The following is a 26,588-nucleotide window of genomic DNA, read 5'->3' on the forward strand; positions in this document are numbered from 1 at the left end:
TCCTCGTTTTGCTCTTTGTCTCTATTACATCCCTGCGTGTAGGATATATGCTGTCAATTTAGGACATTAGACGGTCAAATTAACACCGTAGACAAACGTAGCTTAGTATCACACCGGTGTGATACACCTCTTAAAAATGCTCCAGTCTTTAGCCAGCAATTCCTGTGTGCGTTTGATACAGACTCACAAATCGACGTGGTATTTCGTCTCCCTGGTGGTGGGCTACCTCCTCTATCTCATATTCGGCGCAGTTGTTTTCTCATCGGTCGAGCTGCCCTACGAAGACCTCCTGCGGCAGGATCTGAGGACCATTAAGAAGCAGTTCCTCCAGGAAAATGACTGCCTCTCCGAGGAGCGGCTGGAGCAGTTTCTTAGGAAGGCGCTGGAGGCGAGCAATTACGGGGTATCCATCCTCAATAACGCATCGGCCAACTGGAACTGGGACTTCACCTCAGCGCTGTTTTTCGCCAGCACGGTGCTGTCCACCACAGGTAGGTCCTGGGCAGGCCGGGTGATGCTGCAGCCGAGCATGGCGCAGAATAGCGCAGAAAAGGCGCCTGACGAGGCCACACAAACCACGGGTCTTAGTACAAATGGGACTTTATATTTTTAAATATATAATTTTTGTGTTTTGCGTTTATGTTGACACCGGAAACCCCGTTTACACACATTAACCCACTCTAAAAGAGCAACCCTTGCTGCAATACACACACACACACACACACACACACACACACACACACACACACACACACACACACACACACACACACACACCATATAAATCCAATCCATTATTATTATTAATATATATATATTTACAGCTAGCGATAGAAATTTAAATATCTTCTTCTAACAGCTATAGCTGTAGAAGCAGGCCTTAACCCTCCCAGACAGCCACACATATTCTGCTTTAGGCAAGTGCATCACACACGTGGTTTTCTGTCACTTTTTCCAAGGTGTAAGAAATAGCTTTGTTAAGTTAGAAGTCATGTATTTCTTTTCCCGGATAACTTCACAAAGGGCACGCCTGCCTTGCTGATCAGTCAGCGCACAGGAAGAACTTTAGCCTGACAGATTGGCAGCAGTGAGGTTACAACATACACGGTAGTAAAGGGACCCTGTGCCCCAGTTGCTTCCTAAATGGGAAAAAATTATCGCATTATCTTGTTTTAAGTCTCAACAGAACTGATGACTGTAAACAGGACCTGACTGAGGTTTGCGTTTTTGCCTGCGTGTCATTTTACCATTCAGTTTCAGACACTCCCTGTTATTGTTGGATATTTTCTGTTGCCTTTGTTACCTTACAAAAACACATTACTCAATAGATGTGAAGTGACAATTATGGTATTACCTAGGGCAGGTCTTATTCTGAAGTGATGTAGTTACACTGTAGCTGCTAACTAACAAGTGGAGGTGAACTATTTGGGATTTTTGTCACAAGGAAACAGTTTTATCATTTGCATGTTGTGAGGCGGTAGTCCTGTGTTTTCAGCCTCTTTTTAGGTCTAGTATGTTATCACACCAATGCAAGTTTAGAAAAAGCAGCACAAAGTTGTTCAGCATGACTTAAACTAGACCACAGATACTGATAAAGCTTAAGCAGACAGAAACATGGCTGCAGAGAAGGTGTAGGAATGACTGTATGCATACTAATATAAAGCGCAATTAAAATATAAATGCTGGAACTGGAATTTGCAAATCTCATGGGCTCCTGTTTAATTCACAATAAAACACAGAAAAAATAAAATGTTTAAAAATGCATCATTTTAGGAAAAATGGTTGCTCATTTTGAATTTGGTTGCAGCAACATGTCTGCAAAAAGTCGCAAAGGTTCCATGTTTTCCACTGTTTAGCCTCCCCTCTTCTTTTAATATAAGTCTAAACATCTGGAGGAGACCAGCTGCAGAGACATACTTTTTTGGCATTTGTGGTGCTTTCCCAGATGTGCACAATGTCAATTCCATAGTCACTGGTTCGCACCCCCATACCATCAGAGATGCAGGTTTTTGAACTGATCGCAAGCCAGATGGTCCCTCTCCTCTGTAATCCAGAGGATCCAGTGTCCATGTTTTTTTTTGTTTTTTTTTTAAACATAACATTTTTTTGTTACGTTTGTTACAAACTTACAAAATGAGATTTGGCTCAGACAATGATTTCTGGAAGTGTTCCTGAGCAGATTCAGTGATTGTGACAACAAAATCATTCCTGTTTTTATTGCAGTTTCACCTGAGTGCTTGAAGATTATAGAAGTCTGCTACTGATTTGTAGCCTTGTCTCTTGCACACAGAGACTTCTTCAGACTCTTTTAGTGACGCTATGTACTGTGTAGATAATGAGATGTTTACAGTCGTCACAGTCTTACGTTTAGGAACATTATTCTGAGATTGTTCCACAGATTACAGATGCAGTTTCTTGCATCTTTACTTCTGAGAAACTGTGCCGCTATAAGATGCTCTTTTTATACCCAAGCATGTTACCTACCTGTTGCCAAATAATGTAATTAGTTGGAATAAAATACTACTCACTTTTCAGACTTTTGAGATCTGTTGCTGCTATAAAAGTCAAAATTAGCTCATATATATACTTTTTTAAATGAAATTTAAAAAAAAAGTTCAGTTATCTTAAATTTAGATTGAAGTCCAAGACAAACTGCATTAAAAAAATAAAGGAAACTTGTTGCGTGCCACAAAATACTAAAAAAAGAAGTCGTAACTTTTATATCCTCCAAATGTTTGTTTTACTCAGTAACTGTGATGCAGGATGTTGCTGTTAGTTAAATTGAGCTCTCTTCCCATGAAATACAAACAAGCTACAATCTTACAGTGCATTTACAGATCGCCTTTCATGGTAAATATTTGCATGGTTCTTTCCTGCAGTCACACCTGACGTGGCAGGAGAAAGAACAACAGACTATGATTTATAGCAGTGATTACAGAAGCGTTGCAATCCTACATTATCCTGCAGCTTTTGATGGTCGTAATGTTTTTCCTCTGCAGGATATGGGCACACAGCACCACTCTCAGACGGCGGGAAGGCCTTCTGCATTATTTACTCCGTGATCGGCATCCCCTTCACCCTTCTATTCCTCACTGCTGTGGTGCAACGGATCATGGTATTTAGCACACGGAGGCCGATCACGTACATCCACACACACTGGGGCCTGTCCAAGCCACTGGTGGCCATTGTTCATGCCACTGTGCTCGCCATGTTGGCCGTCTCTTGCTTCTTCCTTATCCCTGCTGCCATCTTCTCGGCGCTGGAAGAAAACTGGAACTTCCTGGAGTCCTTCTACTTCTGCTTCATTTCGCTCAGCACCATTGGCCTCGGAGACTACGTGCCCGGAGAGGCTGCCAATCAGAAGTTCAGGGAGCTCTACAAAGTGGGCATCACTGGTGAGTGTCGCTTTTGAGAGTGTTAGTAGCTGACTGTCCACTTTGATTCTTATCAGAGGTTTTTTAGTGATATTATATAACTAAATTATTCTGTAGATCTATTATTTTGGTCTAATCACTATTAAGAAAATACATTTTTGGATTACGGTATCGTTCTTAGTGTCTCTGTTCCTCAAAATTACAACATCCTTCATAAACTAGGACCTGCTTTGTTTGCACTTAAAAACAGCACTCGCTTCCTAATTAAGCTATAAAGTGAGGAAAGAGCCTCAACAAGTCACACATAGTGTCAGAATGTGTAACATATGCTAAAGGGATTGTCTTTATTTGTTCAACTCTCATTTGGAAATAACAGCTGTAGAATACGGCCAGAGTTTGAGCTCATTATCACGGATGGATTAAATTGAGGGTGGTGTAAGGGATAAAACAGCAGATAATGCAGGGCAGCAACAGGACTAACACGTCAGAGGGTGAGACAGGAACTTATGCTGTTTAAATAGACCAGCAGATCAGGAGGGCGTGTTTGGTACGATGAAAGCAGAGCAGTGTTATGTGTGGGTGAGCCAGTTGCCTGCCCAAATTAGCTCACAGGCTTCGCTTCATTTAAATTGCAAATGTGTCAGAACGAATGCTGTTATTTTTCCGATGTGAGAAAAATCACTTTTAGCGGGTTTTAATATGGCCAACTTTGATCTGCCTCTTTGTGACACAGTTAGCTGGGTCTATCTTTGACCTGTTTGTGAAAATTACACCATGCGCCGTGTTGTGAGTGCATGCATCAGAATTACAGGCACACACATTAGGATTTACAGTGCAGCTGTAGGTTTTATGTCATCATCAAAGAAGGGCCATATACACGTGGTGTCTAGGATATAGCTTTTTCTACAGTAAAGTAGAAGTAATCACTGCCTTCTACTTGAGTCTGCACATTCAATTTCTTAAAACCTTCAGTTAAAATTGCCAGTTATATGCATGTTTTTTTTATGTGTTTAAAGCCATATTAGTTATTCTAATAAACAAGGTTAGAGCAGTTTTAAATCTGGACGATAACCTACTGGAGACAGCAGGAAGGTCTTGCCTGCATTTTCTGGTTGTCTTGTGCAGCATATTCTTAGCAGCACCGTTAAAGTTAAGAGTGCAAAAAAGTGAAACTCAGTTTAAACCCATAGAGTCTCGGCAGGGAGTGCGTGCACACGAATGTCAAATGTTACTCCACTCGACTGTCTCCAGCATTTGTGATGTGGGTGTGTGGTCAGAGAGCCAGAGAGAGAGAAAAACAGACGTCAATTTGTAGGCACAATGTGCCAGTCTGTAGGAGGAGACGAGGCAGGAACAGAACGTGTCTGTTTGCATGAATGGCTCCAGACACATTCGTACAACTTCCTCTGTGAAGAATTACATGCATCGGAAGTGATATGACCATAACTGTGTTACCATTGTGATGTAAGTGGAACAACTAAAAAACAGCAGGCGTTTTGTTTAGTATATACTGAACAAACTACCTCATTTGCTAAAATCTCTTCAGTCTTGCCTTTGGGGTTAAGCAGCCACTCCTTCTGTGAGTTGCACTCGGGATTTTGCCCTATTCAGTGCATTCTGTATGTGTGCATTTTGCCCCTACTTGAGGCTGAAGAAAATGCTGTTACTTAAACTAATAAAAACAGTAAAGAATAGCATTTCCTACAAATGCCAGGCTCTGTTTTGATATGGAAAAAACCACCAACTATTAGTGTTACACTATCCTTTCCATTTTCTCTTTGTTTCATTCTAAAGCATGCTCCATGTTTTTGTTAACATGGATGGTTTGCACTGCCCTCTTGTGTTGATCCATAAAACAACAGTGTTTATGAGTAAATCCACTGGGTTTGTATCAAGTAGCAAAACATCATCTGCAGCTACCATGCTGAAAAAATATGCTGCATTATAAATGATAAATATGCTGCAGGTATGAGATTAAGTCAGGCTTTAAACCTCTATTTAAATCCAGGGGAAGTGATTTCACATCAGGATGAAAGAAAATGCTTTTAATATGGTGTTAATTACACTAAGCACTGCAGATCATTACTCATATGCCTCCTAATCCTTATTTTTTTTGTCTCATCAGTCTACCTGATCTTGGGCCTCATAGTCATGCTAGTGGTGCTGGAGACCTTCTGTGAGCTGCAACAACTGAAGCAGCTCAGGAAAATGTTCTACCTGAAGAAGGAGAAGCCGGTCGACCGCCTCGCCATTTTGGAACACGATCAACTCTCCTTCACTACGGTGTCCAACAGCGGCACAACCCAGAGCCAGGACAAATCCCAGATGTTTGTTAGCGTCCCGACTCTGGCCTCTCCCAACGACGATCCTATGATCCAGTAAAATTCACTTATTAAGGGATTGAAAATGTAGAAGTGAGGCAGAGAGAATGAGTAGATCTTAGCTGTAGGCTTTGTTTAACACTCAGCCCTGCAAATTTTAGTCGTAAAAGAAAAAAAGAGAGACTTCTCAGATCAAGCAAACGTTTTCCTTTAGTGAACCACAATACTGACAATAGTGTTACGCAGCAGAGATTAAAATTATGTATATTAATAAGGCAGAAAATGAATATTGTAACAGTGGCTATAAATACAGAGGCAGTGATAAAAGAGAAAAAAACCTTCTGCTGTATTTCTGTCCTACAGACGCTCGGCACCATTGAAAGCTGCATTATTTATTGCATATTTAGGAATACTTTCAAAGTTAGGCTTTTTTGAATTTAGCTAAAATGCAGGACAAATCTCTGTTGTCTGTCTTAAAATAGTACATAAACATGTGTGCATCTTGTAAATAGAGATGCTTGACAGATATGTGGAATGTACATAATCAGGTTAATGTTTGAAAATGTAAATGTGACACCTCCAATTATTCCACGCCGTGAAGATGATTCAAAGTGATGTTGATACATCTAAAAGGAAACTAATTATTTTAAGCTGTTTACTTGAAACGTGTCATCAGATTTTTATTTAAAAGTTGTTTTTTTGAAAAGTCAAATTAGATTATTGCTCGGCACAGTTTGTGGCGCTCCTCGCTGTTGAATTGGCTCCTGCTGAGTTTCAGGTTCCTGTTTTCGTTGCATATTATGTTTTTCACGATTGATTTATGAGGTTGACATCAGAATACATCCTGAGAACATGATCGTTTTGAGAAAGCTTTTTAAAAAACAGGCTTTTTTTTTTCCCCCAGCGGACTTCCAATTAGAAACACTTTACAAGCATGTTGTTTCTCTTTTTAAGTCTGCTTGGGTCATCTTCATAGAGGTGTTAAATATTCCGGTCGCACTCCACATTGTCATATTACATCGGGAAAAACATTTGTGGATTTTCTCATGCTGCAGCTCTGTTTGGGAGTTGTTACTGTGTCAAGCACTATAATTTATTGATTCATCTGAATGGCTTAACGTGTGCTAAAGTGTCTGAAAAGGGATGTGACGTTAGCCCGGTTCGAACAGAGAACTGCAGAGGGCTGACCCGTGGCATTTTACCTTCAACAAAGAGAGCTCAGTTTGCACAAGGACCCGAGTACAAGAATTCCTGAAAACCTTAGATTTTTTAAATTTTTTTATTGGAAAGACTTTTTTTTGTTCATGGATACTTCGTAAAACTTGAGAGTTGCTCTAAGCTAGAAAAGAATAGTGTTGAACAGCACATTTTTTAGCGTATGTACAAAGTTTGAATTAAGAAGTGTAGGTTTTTGAATATTAAGTGGGGAAGGTTTACAAAATATTCTCGGTAATTAATTCAAGCAATTCATTTCTATACACGGTGCAATAGGAAAAGAGGAAATTATGAACTCCAGAGTAGGAGCGCAGCTAAATCCCAGTTTTTATCCATTGTCTCAGATTTAAATCGAATTAAGTGACTTTAAATGAGCGAGTTTTAGGACTGAGGGAAAGTGTTATGTCAGATACAGTAGTTTCATGGTCCTCATCCGTCCTCTAATCTGTTTGGTGCAAACAGACGACCGCTCAAACAGTGACGCATGCTGCTGTAATGAAAAACCTCGTTTTCAATCACAGCACCTCCCGTTTCTGTGAACGGTGACACCGGTACAATCTGTTTTATGGAGATAAAGTTCTGACCTCGTCTTTCGCATCAGGTTACAGCTTTTCATCAGGTTTTGAATGTAATGTTTTTTAATGCTTTTTTTTATTTTGCTACATGACATTTAAAGCCCCGTGAGAGTGCAGAAAAACTGACTCCTCTGCTGACTCTAAATTCAGTTTCATTTGTTTGGAACAGTGCATACAGGTGTCATGACCTGAAAGATTACCACTTGAGTTGGTTCACTGATCTGCAACAGTGTGTTCTATAGATCAGTGGTTTTCTCTCTTTCTATTTTTATGCCAGTCTGGTCCTTCATGTGAACTGTGAAACACTGATCATGTTCAGATTTCTTCAGGAGAAGAAGGAGAACTTGAAACTTGGGGGTTACTCGCCTTATTTTTACTGTAAGATGTTTAATTGCTTTGTAGACAGATTAAGCTAATTGATGCTAAGGCTTTGATCCTACATGTTATATCAAAGGCAAAGGCTGTCAGGTGAGGTAGTTCTAGCTTTGATTCGGGAATAAACATTGTATGAAGGATTACAAATGGAAGTACACTGACGTTATTTATTCATGCTGAGAAATGGCATGTTTGGAGTATTTGTATTCATGAGTTTTTGTACATATCTCTTCAGTGGTGGATGCTATAGATTCACATTTCTTGTTAAGTACTTTAGTGTTGCAAGACTACGATTGTCATGAATACCATTGTGTATCAAGGTTTTACATGAACTTCATTTCAGCATAGGAATAAGAAACAAATAAACTGTAAAAGTGTGTCTTAAATAAAGTGTTTGTTATTAATTAATTGGATTTCTTTGTTTTGTTTTGTGTCATGAATTGCAAAGTACAGACCAAAATGCTGGCTATTAGGATGACACAAGTGAGATAAGATAAGATAACTCTTTGTTGTCATTTCACAGTCATACTTAGTACAATAGTACAACGAAATTGGAAACTGTCCATGTTGGCACTAAGCACAATTAAACACAACAAAAATGCAACACAACACTTTAAAGTCGTGTTTTTAAAAAGTGTAAAAAATGTAACAAAACACTAACCTTTATTTTTGCAATTGCAATGTCCAAAGCCAACAAAGTTAACAAAATCCAACACAAAGTTGGGCAAGCTAACTGAATCTAAAGTACAAAGCAGCTGGTTGAGAACAGTGGTTAGCACTGTTTTCTCACAGCAAGAAGGTCCTTGGTTCAAATACACCATCTGGCTGGAGCCTTTCTAGTTTATTGTCTCCCCATGTCAGTGTGAGTTCTCTCGGGATGCCGCTGCAGTTATTGGGATTAGCTTAAGTGGTGATTCTACATTGGATGTTGGTGTGAATGCAAGTATCAGTGGTTGTCTCTTTGTGTTAGCCCCAAAACAGGCTGGCAACTCTCAGCCTACGGCGGCCAGGATAGGTTACAGCCACCTACCCGCAACCCTGAAATGGATAAGCAGAGGCGATTGGATAGCTGGGAGAACACGATGTGACAAAGACTAAAGGGGACACTGACCTCCCTTTACACAAGACAGCAATTAAGGAGGTAAGTGAACACAGCTGGGTAACGAGATGTAGGTGATAGTAATCAAAGACAACGACACAGGAGAGAAGGTAAAACTAAACGTAAGATCCTAGAAGGGGAGGATCATCAAGGACTCCAGTCACCCCAGCCATAAACTGTTCAGACTGCTTCCATCAGGAAGGAGGTTCTGCAGCATCCGGTCCCGTACCAGCAGACTGAGAGACAGCTTCTTCCACCAGGCCATCAGACTGCTGAACACGTCATAGACACCTCAGCTTCACTACTGGAACTTCAACATTATGCACTCCACACTGTATATAAATGCCACTTGTTTTGCACATATTCAACTCTGTATATTTTATATATTTTATTATTATTATTATTATTATTATTATTATTATTATTTTTCTTTTTTTTACTATTTAATTTGTAAAAATGTGTATACACACACACACACACACACACACACGTAGGAAAATATTTAGTATACACATCCAGAAATGCATACACTATTATATATTGTACATATATTTATTAGTTTCAGGTTGGCCATTCTTGTATTTTGCTCGTTTGTGTTGTTGTGTTTGCACATCTCTGTTGCTTGTGGGGCTCGCACACAAGAATTTCACTCGCATGTGCTGTGCCAGTGTGCCTGCACATGTGATGTGACAATAAAAGTGATTTGATTTGATTTGATTTGAGAAATAAAAAACTGCCACAAGTGATTGAAGAGAGAATGGAAGTGATAACTAAACAGGGAAACAAAAACATGTAAGCGAACTTAATATAGGGGAAGTGACACAAGTGGATGGAACAAAAAGCACTGCAGGAACAATTAAACTGTTATGCAAAGAGGATGTAAGAACTTACGAGTAAATTCCCTAAGCAAATAAATAAAGTTGCAAATATAACCACCAAGCAAACTCAAACAGAAAATATATAAATAAACAAAAGTTGTAATAAACTCAAAAACACTTGTTCAAAGACCCAGGACCATGAGAAGCATTTCATGCAAAATGCTATAAAATTTAAACACAGGAAAATTAAGTGTTAGCTCATAGGAAATGTGCCCCGACACCTGTGTTCTCTTGTAGAAACACATGATTATATGAAGGGGAAATTTTCAGTCAGTTTCTGCTGGTTTTGTGTAGGAGGAATTGGAAAGTAAAAAGCAGAACAAATAACCACAGGGTCTTTTCTAGGCTTTTTAAATACACACACACACACATATACACACACACATATATATATATATATATATATATGTGTGTATATATATATATATACACATATATATATATATATATATTAGGGGTGCAACGATACTCGTATCGATATTGAACCGTTCGATACAGTGCTTTCGGTTCGGTACGCATATGTATCGAACAATACAAAATTTGCAATTTATTTTATCAACTTTCCTTCTGACGATGCTGTCTGTGTTGAGCGCTCAGTGAATCTGCGTTCGACTACTCCGCCTAGGCTGCACTGTCTAGCGCAGATCCACTGAGCGCTCAACACAGACAGCATCATCAGAAGGAAGAGAGCAGGGCAAGCTAGCAGACAGAAGTTAAGCTCTCCTTGCAACATGGCAAATTGAACCTCCCCCACCCTCATTCAGATCTGGCATTTGGAATTATTTTGGTCATGGACTAAAGTAAAACAGTATGTTGGATGTGCCACGCAATGCTCAATTACATGGGTGGGAACTAGTGTGTCAGCGCGCAGTTAGCTCGTTAACATGTTAGCCGTCTAGCCCCACGCAGGGGTAGCTCCTTAATGGAGATTTGCCGTGTTGTGGCGTTAACGTCATTTCAACGAGATTAACGCTGACAGCACTAGTGGGAACACAACGAATATGACTGCACATTTACGCCGACATCATCCTAGTGCAAAGACAAGTGGAAGCAGACAAAAACAACAAGCATGCATGCTACAAACTTTACCCGGGTCATTTAGACAGCCGTTAGCACATGATTCTCCTTATGGGGACCTGATATGTTTAATATTGTGGCGAGCTCAGACAAGGAGGAGATGGAGGTATCGTTTGGTCTTGCTTCCCTAGCCAGGGAGCACAGCCGTTTATTGACATCTGCAGAAGAACACTGCCGCTAGCTAACTGCTCAGCGCGGCAACCGCACAGCAACAACAACACACAGAGCGCCCTCTGACCCCGGAAGGACACACCGGCACAGCGAGAAGGCGTCACCCGTCACTATGGCAACATAAGCAAAACATAACTGTACAAACAGAACCCCGAACAGCCCTGACCCGCTACATAGCCCCCACCTAAGGGGTCAGTCGTCCCCGACGACCCCATTGCCCCACACAAAGTCCTGCAAATGTCCAGGTGCCTTCTTTTGGCGCACCGGCCGGTCACGACCGGCGGGGGAAAAGTCACTCGGGTCAGAACATGGGGTGCCACCATCATCCCACTTCTGACACCAATGTGGCGAGCTCAGACAACGAGGAGACAGAGGTGTCGTTTGGTCTTGCTTCCGTGAGCTAGCCAGGGAGCACAGCCGTTTATTGACATCTGCAGAAGAACACTGCCACTAACTGCTCAGCGCGGCAACCGCACAGCAACAACAACAACACACAGGGCGCCCTCTGACCCCGGAAGGACACACCGTCGCAGCGAGAGGGTGTCACCCGTCACTATGGCAACATAAACAAAACATAACTGTACAAACAGAACCCCGAACAGCCCAGTCCCGCTACAATATGCTGCTGAGAATATAGCCCAGAAGAAGCGTATAGTATAGCTTTTATTTTGGAAAGAGCCATTTCTCTGTAATAAACTCTCTTTTCCAAAGATGAGTGATTCCTCAGTCAGATACAGGTGTTACCGCGCCAGATCCGCGGCCCCGAACCGTAGTAAGGAAACCTCTGGCAGTTACTTGAAGGTTCCGTAACTGACTCGTAGCCGGCAACAGCTTACTATACAGGTCAACTCAGCTAGCAAAAAGATCGAAGGAGGCGTAGGAAACTGCTTCACCGAACTTTATTTCTTCTCTAAGGCACGAACACCGCGTACAGTGGGCTGAAACAGTTTACTCACAGCGAGCATCGCCGACACAACTCTGGCTGTCGAGGGAGTTATTATATTCCTTTTATTTATTTTCTTTCTGTCTCTTCTGTAGCTAACCGTTACTTTTCCCCCTTCTCCGCTCTCTCTCTCTTCACACACACACACACCAGGCAGTCCCGCTAACACACATCCCGAATACATTTCCCATCAGGCTTCATCCTTAAAGGGCCATGCCTGTAACACAGGGCTTGCAAAATCGCTAGCCCGACATCCCGGGGCTAGCGATTTTTCCAGTCGAGCTACCAAAATCTATCTCTGCCCTGCCCTTCGGGCTATTGTAGGAAGGAAAAATATATGTCAATGCTTTTGCATTCTTTCGGAAATGTAGCTGGGTAATTATGTCATTGGCATCGGTGAGCCACTGTCAATATGTGACATATTGAAATCGCGTTTGAATTTGCGCTTGTTTTTTGCTTTCACTTTGCAAATGTCCAGGTGCCTTCTTTTGGCGCACCGGCCGGTCACGACCGGCGGGGGAAAAGTCACTCGGGTCAGAACATGGGGTGCCACCATCATCCCACTTCTGACACCAATGTGGCGAGCTCAGACAACGAGGAGACGGGGGTGTTGTTTGGTCTTGCTTCCCGTGAGCTAGCCAGGGAGCACAGCCGTTTATTGACATCTGCAGAAGAACACTGCCGCTAGCTAACTGCTCAGCGTGGCAACCGCACAGCAACAACAACAACACACAGGGCGCCCTCTGACCCCGGAAGGACACACCGTCGCAGCGAGAGGGTGTCACCCGTCACTATGGCAACATAAACAAAACATAACTATACAAACAGAACCCCGAACAGCCCTGACCCGCTACAATATGCTGCTGAGAATATAGCCCAGAAGAAGCGTATAGTATAACTTTTATTTTGGAAAGACCCATTTCTCTGTAATAAACTCTCTTTTCCAAAGATGAGTGATTACTCAATCACAGTGATATATTTATTTTTTTAATTACTTTTGTTTCAGCAACATTAAATTTAAAAACTGTACTTTTGAGTTAAAATATATATTTATAATTTTAATAAATGACAAATTAAAAAGGCATGAACATTTTTTTTGTATTGAAAAAATATCGAACCGTGACACCAAGGTATCGAACCGAACCGAACCGTGAATTTTGTGTATCGTTGCACCCCTAATATATATATATATATATATATATATATATATATATATATATATATATATTGATGCTTGAATGCACCATTATGACCTTAAAAATGGATATGGGTGTTCATCACACTTTGTTTCTGCCAGTAATTCAAGCTGGAGGTGAATACGAGGCTCTGCAGGATCTGAAAGAAGTGATTAATCTGAAACTATTTCTCATTTCAGCAAAAAAAAAAAAAACAATAGTTAGGCTCCTGGGAAACTTTATGAGAGAAAGGACATTGGTAGCTGTTGAAAGACGCAAGATTGCAATCAAAATCTTCCCACAATATCATGCAAAGGATGTGAATTTGCATAACATATAGAGGCTTTAGGACCAGACAATATCTGATACAATGAAATATATAAAGCAAACAGCAAAACTCTTGAAATATTTGTTTTGCATCTTGGTTTGTCCGTGATTTTGTGATGCCCTCCAGCCTCACCATCGATCCTACCTACATATTATATTGTTTTATTGTTGTTGCTGTTTTTTTTCCTAGCTGCAGGAAAGCTGCAGGAAAGACTTTCCTAGCTAAGGAAAGTCAATTTAATTGTGCAGTGCTTCTGTTTTATGTCAAAGAGAAGTGTAACCAACTTTGACATGCAGGCACTTCTCACTGCAGCAGCCAATGAGCTGACATCCATGTTATTAACTCCATGAATATAGAATACACGCTCGAAGCAAGTATTTATTCGAAGCCAATTGTGAGAGTGCAATTATCTGTCTTCAAACTGTAACAGGAATAGCTGTGTCCTATCTATCTATCTATCTATCTATCTATCTATCTATCTATCTATCTATCTATCTATCTATCTATCTATCTATCTATCTATCTATCTATCCGTCCGTCCGTCCGTCCGTCCGTCCGTCCGTCCGTCCGTCCATCTTCATTTTAATCAAATTCTCCATCTCCGCTGTTAAATAATGCCTGTAAATTATGGATGACATTTAACTGCCAACACAGAGAAAACAGTGCTGAATAAAAAGTAGCGAGATCGCCCCCTCACTGAAAATGAAGCATTGTGCATGCACAAGCAACATCTGTGCTTACAGCAAAATGAGATTGGAGTCACTCCAGACTCCAGATACTCCGACCAAATAGCTTCCATCTTTGGCTAAAGCTCCACTTTCCCCTCTGTATTTGCCTATTACCAGTTAAGATGCTTCATCCATTGTTTCAGTTTGTGTGGTTTTTATTGCTATTAATTTGTACCCACGCTGGCTGCGTCTTTTGACATACGTATGATTGTCAGAAGACGCAGCCGGGCTGTCAGTCAAGAATGTAACGGGGCAGAACAGAAGCATTCCCTGAAGGTTCATCTCTACACACTTGACTGAAATTTACCAGCAGTTTCTTGTCATTAACATTGCCATTTCACCTTTTTGTTTTTAACATGATTTATGAGCATACGGGAAGCTGTCTGAGGGATCCAGATCCAAACAACCAGATATGAAGTCTCATCCTGACAGTATTACCTATCATGTAAAGTTTGTTTCTTAACAGTCCTCATCTGGTGTTAATTGCACGTCATTTAAGACTGATATGTTCCAGCTTAAATTAAACACTCGTTCTCACATAACTTAAAAGTAAAACTTGTTGTAGTAGCACCCAGTCATATATTGCATACTGCTTGACATTTCATCTTGTTTGCTTTTAGAACAATTTTGGTCCTCATATGCTCACAGTGCCGGCACTCAGGGGTCAGGCAGGACAGGGGTGGGTTGGGCTAGATTGAGGCGACGACTGGCATCTACCCTATAGCACCGCTTTCTGATGGTGGAGCAACTCTATTTATATCCTGAAACACACGCTCAGGCACACAAACACACACACTGGGACAATGTGAACGCGAGAGGCCTCAAGCACAACTATTCCCCACTGCTAAGTCTGCAACTGCTCTCATTTGCTACAGCAAACACAACATGTTCATTTTACTGACATACAGTGGGTGTTATTTATACTTAAAAGGTACTCAAGATTGATACCACTGATTAAAATCACACCAAGCAATGTCTTTCAGGTTGCAGTTGCTGTGTATATGTAAAGACATTTGCAGATTGCTCCAGTTAACTATGTGTTGAATGAATAAGAGGGGAGACAGACTGACAGTACCAGAAGGGAGGAGAGAAGAGAGGAAAGATGCTAATTGGATGATGTAGCCACAGGCGTTTGTTCTCTCACAGCTATTCTGCAGTGAAAAACTATCTCTGTGGAGTGTGATTTTTGGAGGACATCAAGACTGAGCTCACATCAAGATTCGTGCAGGCACTGGGAGAAATTATTTGTAATCTGCTCTGGTTTTCATAGGAGATGAAAAAAACCCATGACATATACTGGCAGTCAGATTAAATAGATATGAATACCCAGGGAATACAAAGAAACTTTTGGGGAAGCAACAGCAGAGGGCTCCTATTCTGTGTTTTCCTCCTTTATATCCCTGTAAGGAGGAGGACTCCCTTACTACATTTATTTATATTATATTATCTGTATAGCACTTTAGAGCACACCTTTCACTTTATTAAACACACCTTATCAAGCACTTTATTTAGCATTGCACTTTAAGCATGGATTTGCACACAAGAAGTTTAAATATTTATTGCCTATTTATTGGGAATTTTAAAATCAGTTGGTAGCCTTATTTCAGATCCTGCACAGCTGCTCCTCATCAAGGAATGTGGTGGTTGTCTGTCAGGAGAGAAGAATGGTGATTGAGATTGTGATTAAGGTTTACCAGTAAGGAAAACTAATGCAAATGTGTGTGTGAAATCTAGGAATAAAAGTGGTGCAAATAACTGTTCGTAAGATGTTTCCCCGGGGGTCCAGACACCATTTAGAGGTTCCGGGAGAGACCATTGGTAAAGAGAGTGTGGTGAATCTTTTTGTGCTTGGGGTTTCTGGGTTTTTATAATATTGGGTTTGGTGTAAAATTAAAGTGTGAAATATTTAGAATATTTATGTATTTATTTATTCTAATTGATATATTGTATACTGTGGTGGAAGGTTGGGATTTAAGAATTTACCTGAGAGTGGAAGAATGGGTTAGTCTGTGACAGCTGAACATATTTAAGGCTGCCAGTTGTCATTAGAGAGCGGGGATTTGTGTACTGAGATTTGATGTAGAGAAGATGCTGTGGACATTAATTAGATGACAAAAGTTACAAAATGATGCATTTAACAACACAACTGCCATCAAAAAATAAGAAGATGAAGAAAGAAAGCTGACTAATTGCCATGTAAATTTCTGATATGATCAGTGTGTCTTAAACTTATCCAATAACCTCACAATGCTCTGATTTGCAGACTATCCTCACTCCCCACAACTTGCAAAAAAAGAAGAAATGAATAAAATGATTAACAATTGGCTATAAATATGAAGCCATTTGTCATACGCCTTTCTGGACCTGAAGCATGCTGCTAAGTGTTCCTTGTGCAGCATGGGGCGATTAGTTGTGACCAGCTATCAATAATACTAACATGGCTGTAATGGACATAATAATGTGTTTCAGCTGGGAGAGGCTAAAGTTCTGCCATTAACTGAATGACTGCTGTCTGACTGAATCTATAGAGGCATTTGTTTGTTGACTGTATACAACACAGAGGGAACTTTCTGTGGCTACTTTATTCATTTGTTTGTCAGCAAAAGTAAAAAGAGAATATCTAATAATGGAAATCAGGGCAGTTCAGTTTTGCCAGAAAAAGAAGACGGTTGATGCCAATCTTTTCGTCCCATCGGCGCTGTGCTGTCTGCGGCACACTGGTCCATGATGCTGACGCATAGTAGCATCAGCAGGAACTCTAATCCTTCAGGAATCTGCTTCTTCTCTCCAGCTGTGTGTCAGCCTTACCAGTAATGGCAGATGAATAACAATTGCATCCTAAAGAAATAACACAGGCCTTTGGAACTACAGGGGTCCCGCCAAAAGTTGTGACAGAATTCAGGGTTTTAAAATCAGAGAATATTTTACATCTGCTTTCGACAGGTGTGGGAGAGACGGTCAGTGGTCCACCATATTACTTTGTTTGTTTCATAACTTCTTTTCATAGCTATGATTATGTAAATTATATTTTAAATACACCTAATTCACTCACACAACAGACAGATAAAGTCAATAGTTATTGATTAAATGATAATAAATATATTTATCTATTTTATTCATTCCAGTTTTAAACTTAAACCTTCAAGATGATGGTAAATGGACTCATTCTTATATATTCTAACTCAGCTATTCACACAATCACTTTTTTTTTTTAATGCAAATGCTTTCTATCTAACATTCACACTCCAGTGGATGCATTAGAATGAACACAGATTGGAGCAGACGAGGATCGAACCACCAACCGTTTGAACAGTAGGTGACATGCTCTAACTCCTGAGCCACAGTCACCCCTGATGATGTGAAACGATGCGTGTCAGATTTTGGTAGCAGAGTAAATAGATCACAGAAGATCACAGAAGAAAATCTGCTGCTTCTAATTTGTCATCTGCAAATCTTTTAGGGGAGAGGCTGACTCTGCAGGATTGATGACGAAACAGAAATTGTTACAGCAATAACTGAGCCGCAAGAAATTCTTCTTGGGAAGAAGGGGCAGCTTTGACTGGATGCAGAGACTGCAGCACACATGACTAGATGTGTTAAGATCTCAGAGTGGAAACGATTAATAACAAAGCACTCAGGGAAACAAAAAGGAAATTAAATATGACCACTCGGAATGAGAAAAAGAACAAGGCCTAAGGAGAAAATCGCACATCAGTCCATGCTCCCCTGAGCCTATGCCACTTAAATGTCATGAAAACAACGTTCAGTGCACCACAAATAATGCCTTTCAACAGTAACAAAAACGAGAGACGCCAATGTCAAAATGTCATCTGTTTTTTAATGCTTTTGAGAACAGTGTCAGTGGTACAGTTTCCTGCAGCAGTACATTAAAGGTCAATCAAAGGAACTTGTGAGATGCCGCCAGCACATCACTCCAGAGAGAGGATATGTTAGAAGATAAAACACATTACAGGAAAATGAGTAGGAAGTTGCATGTGCATCAGAATGGAAGATGAAGAGCTGTTTCTTCAGAGACTGCTCTGCACAAGTTAAACGAGCTTTAGCTCAAGGAGGAGTGGAGAACTTCAGAAGAGATCCCACCAGAAAGCCATATTCAATTACATCACGCACGCATTCATTAAGAGACAAAGTGAATGGTGCAGCGTACCCACTGTTTAGTGATATAAACGATATTTCATCACTGACAGCAAACAAAAGGGGAAGAAAAACAAACAGCTTCACCACAACTGGAAAAACAAAGAAAACTCTGCACAGAACCAAAGAAAATGAACATATTGAAACAGAGAGGATGGCGTGACTCTGCTGCTGGGGACACAGACTGCATTTGCGTCACAGACACGAAGGCATGCAAAATAAACATATGTTTCGTGATGTAAAATGCTTTCTGCTTCGATCGTTTGTGGACGTACTAGCACAAATTGCGAAAGCAGATCTGCTCCGCACGATGTGGTCTCCAGCATCCAACTGCACTGCAGATTCATACATAAGAAAAGAGGAATAAGAGACAAAGAACATATGTTTCGTGATACGTGCTGGTTTCTGTTCTGATTGTGTGTTCTGAACGCATCAGGAAAGACTGTCAAAAAACCAGATCTGCTCTGCACCATGTGGTCTCGAGCATCCAACCATAAACAAAAAAGACAAAAGACTTTTAATAAACAACGAGGAAACCAGATGTGCCAGTGGGCAGCACACTGATCCAAATCAAGTCAAAGGAGGGCAGCTGGGATGTTACCAGCCGTGCTTTCTCAAAGCAACTGAGTGCAGTGGAATCACCTGAAGAGGGCTTGATTAGCTTAGAGTCCTATTTTTCTTATGGAAAATAGATAAGGAGAAAATTTTAAGGACTGGAGGCGACTAATTTATTGGAACTGGAACTTAAACAGAGGAGTGCTGGGGGAACCATTCTGAGACACAACTCTTCAAGGACAGCCTCATTTGAAACGTATGTAGTTTTAAATGGAGATAAATGTTTTTCATTTCAGCCTCTCAGCAGCTCTTAGTTTGTTTCCTTGAGTCTCTACTGTGCTGCCTTCATAAAAGTTATGAGCCCTGCTGGTTGAAATAACTGTGTAACAGATGATGCCTTCTTTAGCGATGGAGAAATAGATATGTCTGTTTTCATTAGAACAAACCAAAATGCTCCTCGGTCAAACTACAGCGTGATAAGAAATGTAAAATGTCCATAAATCCTCTTAAATGCACAGTAATAAGTGTGACCTTTTTACTGGTTCAGGGTTTGTCTTCACTCTCATCATCGGCCAATCAGCAGTGGCCTGTCGCACTGTTTCCAGGCTGAATGTTGCATTAAATATTGATATTGAGCAGAGACAGGCTTTGCATCATTCTTTTTTTTAATGGTATGAAGCTGGACACCGAAAGAGGAATAACACAAAAGAGTGAGAAAGTAGATCAAAGCTCATAACGTGCAGAACAGAAAATAGCTCAAATTGAGCTTCTGCTGAAGGATGGGAAAATCTATGACTACTTTTCTATCACTGTATCAGTGCTGCTACTTTTCCAGGAGCACCCTGTATTCAGGGAGAACAGTAATTTTGGATTCAGTGTCCTTTATTTTGCAGTCATTCACAAGGTCCACTGAGAAATGCGCCTTAAGAAAATAGACCTCAGTGGAAAAGAGAAGGTGTAAATCGAGAAATTCTTAGCTGATTTCCATTTTTCGCTGGCTCACTTGCTCTCTTTCTTTCTAGGACACTCGAACAGCGAGGATTCATGATTAATGCACCAGTAACACCTGTGCTTCTCACAATTAAATCTGTTCTCCTGTTGCATTCATGAAAACCACTGCGTACATTCTAAGAGGATTTCTGAGTCCTTTATTAGGATCACAAACTACAAAACAAAGTTACCAAAAAGACTTGTCACTTTAAAAAGGAGAAAAACAAAAACATACTGGGGCAATATGGGTCACCTCACAGCAAGACGTTCCTGGGTTTGAATCCACCAGAAAGCTGGGGACCTTTCTTTGTGGAGTTTACATGTTCTCCAAGTGATCATGCTGGTTCCTCCCACTGTCCGAAAACATGCATGGGGTTAGGTTAACTGATCAGTTTTAAGTGGCGCTATATGTCTCTCTGTGTTAACCCAGTGATAGACTGGCAAACTGCCCAGGGTGTCCCCTGCCTTTTGTCCAGTGACAGCAGGGATAGGCTCCAGTAACCCTGAACTGGATAAGTGGAAGAAAATGGATGGATAATGGATGGATGGATGGATGGACGGGGGAAATGTGTTGCTTAATTTACACACGCATATCCTTATTAAGCCAAAGAAGCTTTTTTAATTCAATTCAATTCAATTTTATTTATATATCGCCAAATCACAACAAAAGTCGCCTCAAGGCGCTTTATATTGTATAGTAGATACAGAGAAAAGCCCAACAATCATATGACCCCCTATGAGCAAGCACTTTGGCAACAGTGGGAAGGAAAAACTCCCTTTTAACAGGAAGAAACATCCGGCAGAACCAGGCTCAGTGAGGGGCGGCCATCTGCTGCGACCGGTTGGGGTGAAAGAAGGAAAACAGGATAAAGACATGCTGTGGAAGAGAGACAGAGGTTAATAATATATACGATTCAATGCAGAGAGGTCTGTTGACACATAGTGAGTGAGAAAGGTGACTGGAAAAGAAAAACTCAATGCATCATGGGAATCTCCCGGCAGCCTACGTCTATTGCAGCATAACTAAGGGAGGATTCAGGGTCACCTGGTCCAGCCCTAACTATATGCTTTAGCAAAAAGGAAAGTTTTAAGCCTAATCTTAAAAGTAGAGATAGTGTCTGTCTCACGAATCCAAACTGGAAGCTGGTTCCACAGAAGAGGGGCCTGAAAACTGAAGTCTCTCCCTCCCATTCTACTTTTAAATACCCTAGGAACAACAAGTAGGCCTGCAGAGCGAGAGCAAAGTGCTCTAATAGGGTGATATGGTACTACAAGGTCATTAAGATAAGATGGGGCCTGATTATTTAAGACCTTGTATGTGAGGAGCAGGATTCTGAATTCAATTCTGGATTTAACAGGAAGCCAATGAAGGGAAGCCAAAACAGGAGAAATCTGCTCTCTCTTTCTAGTCCCTGTCAGGACTCTTGCTGCAGCATTTTGGATTAGCTGAAGGCTTTTCAGTGAGTTTTTTGGACATCCTGATAATAATGAATTACAGTCGTCCAGCCTGGAAGTAATAAATGCATGAACTTGTTTTTCAGCGTCACTAAGAGACAGGATATTTCTAATTTTAGAGATGTTGCGCAAATGGAAGAAAGCAGTCTTACATATATGTTTAATATGTGAATTGAAGGACATATCCTGGTCAAAAATGACTCCAAGGTTCCTCACAGGTTCTTTTTAAGAGTAAATCTAATCCACAAAAGTAATATACTCTCTCTCAAGGTTAGAAATGTAACATAAGATGATTTAAGGGAGCAGGAACTATGAAATAATAGTACACCTTTAATAATATTACACCTTTCTCTGTGAGAAAACTGTAGATACTTTTTTCATGACTTACTATTCGACGTGTCACGTAGCAACAAAACCCACCACAGACGTCACATATTATTAATGAATGTGCTCTATTAAAGTGGGGCAGCTCCATGCAGGGCCCTGCCACTATGAAGGCAGGCTTTGACATTTAATGGAAGGGAGAAATTGTAAGTAACACCTCTGCTTTTCTTAAAATGGCAGGACAAAATGTCAGCTATGTAAAGGTTTATTGGACCTGCTTTTAGGGAAATAAATAGATTGTTTAAGATTTTTTTTAGCAAAAAAAAAAAAAAACTGGGCTAATTTTATGTTTCTTGGCCTTGAGCTTTGGCTCTCATTTCAAGACAGAGCCATATTTAGAAAGGAGTGCAGTGTCCTGTAGATCGGGGCATCAATTAGATCACTATCAGAGGTCTGCTGGAGTGGAAGATGGTGTACTGGATAGCACAGAATGACTGCTTTGATATGTACGACCCGCGCATCACAGGGATTTTGCCCACATGATTACGTTTTGGCAAAGACGAAAGTCAAACTGTGAGAATCGATTTGGCCTGGGCTGAGCTGTGAAGTTGAGAGGTGCATTATACAAGATGAACTTGAGCCTCTCCTCCCTAAGGCTGTCAATGAGAGGTGTTGACCTCCTTATCGATGACTCGACTCTGCTTTTTTTTTGCCTCAAGTAAAGGCAGGTGCCCTTGCCAACCACCTACCACAACTCTGTGTGAGGTGTGGCTGCATTGATCCATGCAAAACCCGTCTTCAAAACACAGTCGGCACACTGCAGTGAGGAGCTCACAGCATGCAGATGCAATGCAGCAGGTGGAGAACAGACCTAAGAGGTATGGACAACACTACCCAATTTAAGCAAGGTAGAGTTTCAGTCTCTGCTTGACCTGCATGTACTGTTTCAGTTTATTTAGGAAGAAGAAGAAAATGAAAGACTTCATTTAAACTTTGTCAGATGTTTAGAGAATGAGAATCATGTTTAGGCTGAACAGTGAGGATGTTTCTCATTTAATAAATCCACATTCATTTATACCTTGATAGTCAGGACTATTCTAGTAAGTTGATTTGAATTTCCTAGTTGATACAATCACCATCAGTGAGCAATTATCTCACTGACTATACTTCTGATTGGATGTAATCAACCACATCAGACTGTTTTTGATTCTGTGTTCGTGAAAATAAGCCAGATTTCTCCTCTTCTTGAATTTCTACCACTGTTCACTCAGAAATTTGAAGCGCAGGCCTTGCTATCGCCTTAAAACATTGTTGGAGATCTTCGGTAAAGTACTTATGAATAATAGAACAAAGCGAACCCCAGAGGCTTGTCAAATCCGCAGTAATAGTTGCTGGACAAGATAGCCTGGTAAAGATGTTGGCAGCGTGCTAAGAAACATCTTGAACAGCCTGGACGTGTGTAGCTTATATTTCTGTGACAGCCTAAACATTCAAGAAGGAAAATTCAATCTATCCACTGTACTGGAAAAACAATGCAGGAAAGAAAAGCAGTACTGCGGGACAATGACTGAGACTATGTCAGATTTTTGTGCATTTCTGTAGGAAAAACACTTTTGTTTTTGTCAAGACAGTTGGGTTGATTTACTATTATTCTGCTTCACTGTCATTTAAAAAAAAAAGCTTCAGAGGAGTTGATAAGGCTCTGAGACAGAAATAGCTGACACAATTAGTAAATACAAGAAACACTTCACATTTGAAGCAGGTTTATTTGTCTTTTTTTCCACCTTGAGCTTGGGGAGACTGACTGGTCCTGTTTGAACTATTTAGGGGAACTGTTAAAAAAGGAGAGACAAGTTCTAAAGCATTGTAGTTGCTACAACCGATAAGCTGCAAATCGTGCTGCAACGTACAGCTGCCACACAAATGTCCACTCTGCATGTTCCACATGATGATGCTTCCCGTGAATCCGGCAGATGACGCTGTTGCTGTGCCTCCAGGACTCGGCATCATCCAGAGCGCAGCACTACCTTTTAATGTTGAGACAGTGTGTGCTGTAGAAGCCAGGCAGGCATGTGTTTGTGGTGGTGGGAAGAAGCAGGACGATGCTACTTGTTTCCGTAAGCCTTGGTGGGGATTTGGATTCACAGTAGCTGCCCTGCTGCATGGCCCTGAGGATGTACGGCGATGGAGAGGGCACTGTGTGGGACCGGGTCGGACGGCCCCATCGGGACTGTATGTGCTACCTTGGACCTCCTACCACTTTAATGCCGCTGTAAGACATTTAAACTTTTACTAATGCAGTGAAGCCAATCGATAGGAGGCAGGACGACCTGTTGCGCACTTGATTTCATAGCTACAACGATCAAATAAATTGACTTTATTGAGCTGAGATGTAAAAAATACAAAAACAAAAACATATCCAAATCTCGATTGATGCTTTATACTTAACTGCTTTTGCTGCCTCGTAATAATTGTTTGGAGCCATATTACAATTCTGCAATGGTTATACGGTCTGTGCTTTAAGAGATGTCTGCACAGGGGCACATTTTCCACACCAATTTTCTCTGAGTGGGTCAGTAAATCATGTTTTGCTGTCACATTATGCCAGTAGAAGCTGTCAGGTCGTCGTTACTTTTTGCCAGGTACTCCATACAGCAGAGCCATAGTAGTGCAGATTTCGACCCTTCTTCTTTGTGGTGTACAGACGGCACCAAGTATGCATCTCCTTTGCGTGATAAAAGCACATTTGTTGTAGGGTAGGCGCAGTTTTGTGGTCCAGTGCCTACATGAAGCTGTCACAAATGTCGCTTCTCCATCTCTACAATCACTCGAGATCGATTCATTAGTTTCACTCTCATATAAGTCTATAATAGGCGCTGCACAGTGCATAGTATACAACAAGTGCAGGAGCAGTCACTCTTGCTTAGTGTCTTCCCAGTGTTGCCGCGCGCAGGGCCACTGAAGGATGATGATTTCTGTACTGTACGAAGGAGGCGTTGCAGCGGCCCTTAACCCCGGTCTCCATGGAATATGCAACACCGACTTTCCTGTTTTACCCAAGGAGAAGTCTTACATCATCGACTCATATACACGCTTTACGGACCCACTTCCCTTTGCCAACTGGCCCCACTTTTTCTCAACACCCCTTGTGCTCTCTTTCCAGCGGGATGCGCAAGTCACCCGACGTGAGCCCGAGAAGGCTTTCGGACATCAGCCCTCAGCTCAGGCAGCTCAAGTACCTGGTGGTTGACGAGGCTATCAAAGAAGACCTCAAATCCTCCCGCTCAGTTGAGGACATCAACAGCGCGTCGATAGAGGAGCGAATATTGCGCATCACCGGATATTATGGATATCAGCCTTGGAGTGCAAGCTACAAGAGTGAGTTACACCTGGAGCTGTTACATTTCTCTAGCTGTCATGAATGGAGGGGTTTATGTAGTGGCCAGAGAGGTCAGGTAGCCCAAATATAAGTACTACCAGATTATAAAGTCCTTCTTATCTTGGACACTGGCTTGACTTTCAGACTATGCTAATGTTGAGTCTTGACAGATTTAAGATCAGCCTGGTGTGTTCCCTTGAGTCCAACCCTCTGCTTCCCTTATGGTGACTCGGAACTTGGTACTATAGCATGCCCAAGCACTGTACACTATGAGGCCTTCACAGAGAAAGCTCATCAGTCGGCATCTTCGTTATTATTTACACTAATATGAATGCAGTTTTGTTCCATTCAGAGAATTAACTGTTAAAGTCTGTGTTTCTGGTTGCTGCAGAAGGCAGGGCTGATGTTTGCTTCAGTGGAGCTGGCTGAGCTTGAAGTCAAACAGGGAGAATTTTGCTCAGAGCAATTCATTCTTTGAAGAAAGAAAAGTTGCTAACGTGGCTTTTATTTTCATCTTTCATTTCCTTCTCTGCATAGCTTCACTAGATTTGCATATTTTCTTTTACACAGAACATCAATTGCTTGTAACTGCTCTATAGCCTGTTACTGATGATGGCTTGATGATGTGCTGGATTGCAGTCTTGCTTCACCTGCTCTGTGGCCTCCTGGACTTCCTTGGCATGGTAGTGTCATGACAAACCAGTTTCTCTCCATTTATCTTAATGAATGTTTCACTGGGGTGACTATTTAGTAGATAACATTATGCTGACTGACACCAAATAGCTGGAAGGCACTATGTTTGTAAATTTCACAAGAGACTGCAATGTAAATCAGCTGCAAGGCTCCTTTAAAATTCACAGACCTATGGCCACCCTGAACTCAGAGCACTATATAATTCAAAAGACAGCTTCTCTTCACATTCAAATATATCCTTACAAAAATAACATCTATAGTATGAAAAAAATATGCATGTTGATCAAAGGGGGCATGTGAGATGCTTCAATTATTCAAATAAAAAGTTTCAGGTAAATAATGGAATAAAAACACAGATATCAATAACTGACTCTAAGCAATTTTTTTTTTAAAGCCCACATTTTCTTCATAAAATCTTACCATCCATCCTTCCATTTTTTTCTGCTTATTCAGTTCATGGCTGCGGTGAGCGTGGGGTAGGGGGGCACCGAAGCCTATCCCAGCTATGCTGGGGCGAGAGGGCAGGGTGCATGCTTGAACAAGCCGCCACCTTATCACAGGGCTAACATGCAGAGACAGAGAACCATTCACACTCAAATTCACACCTATAGCTAATTTAGAATCACCAATTAAACTAACCCCATGCATGTGTTTGCCTGTGGAAGAAAGCAGGTGAAAACCATGTTGAACATGCAAGGCAGAACGGTAGCAGCATGGGTTCAAACCCAGGACTTTCTTGCTGTGAGGCGACAGTGCTCAACACTGTGAGTGCTAACCC

The 26,588-nt window shown here is 41.2% G+C and overlaps 2 protein-coding genes across 3 annotated transcripts in view; both read left to right on the forward strand.

The window, feature by feature from the left end:
• On the forward strand, positions 1–8,268 carry kcnk1b (potassium channel, subfamily K, member 1b). The gene is made up of 3 exons (XM_040001211.1): positions 1–491; positions 3,000–3,395; positions 5,500–8,268. Exons 1-3 carry the CDS (start codon positions 137–139, stop codon positions 5,754–5,756), a joined length of 1,008 nt encoding a protein of 335 aa, XP_039857145.1. The 5' UTR covers positions 1–136; the 3' UTR covers positions 5,757–8,268.
• Positions 8,269–21,530: 13,262 nt separating this feature from the next.
• The window catches only part of slc35f3b (solute carrier family 35 member F3b), a 54,613-nt gene continuing 49,555 nt past the window's right edge, over positions 21,531–26,588 (forward strand). Inside the window, exons 1-2 of one of the 2 annotated variants that reach the window (XM_040001038.1) lie at positions 21,531–24,010; positions 24,902–25,116. In XM_040001038.1, coding sequence (XP_039856972.1) covers positions 23,901–24,010; positions 24,902–25,116 — 325 coding nt within the window. In that variant the 5' untranslated portion in view covers positions 21,531–23,900. Of the gene's footprint in view, positions 25,117–26,588 lie in introns of both variants that reach the window. The other variant, XM_040001037.1, reaches the window with a different exon arrangement.

The sequence above is a fragment of the Simochromis diagramma genome, unplaced genomic scaffold, assembly GCF_900408965.1.
Source record: "Simochromis diagramma unplaced genomic scaffold, fSimDia1.1 OVJJ01000421.1, whole genome shotgun sequence".
Lineage (NCBI taxonomy): Eukaryota > Metazoa > Chordata > Actinopteri > Cichliformes > Cichlidae > Simochromis > Simochromis diagramma.

Coding starts and splice junctions, on each gene's coding strand:
- kcnk1b (XM_040001211.1), top strand. CDS start 137: ATGCTCCAGTCTTTAGCCAGCAATTCCTGTGTGCGTTTGATACAGACT. Junction 492..2,999: donor CACGGTGCTGTCCACCACAG/GTAGGTCCTGGG, acceptor TTTCCTCTGCAG/GATATGGGCACACAGCACCA. Junction 3,396..5,499: donor CTACAAAGTGGGCATCACTG/GTGAGTGTCGCT, acceptor TTGTCTCATCAG/TCTACCTGATCTTGGGCCTC.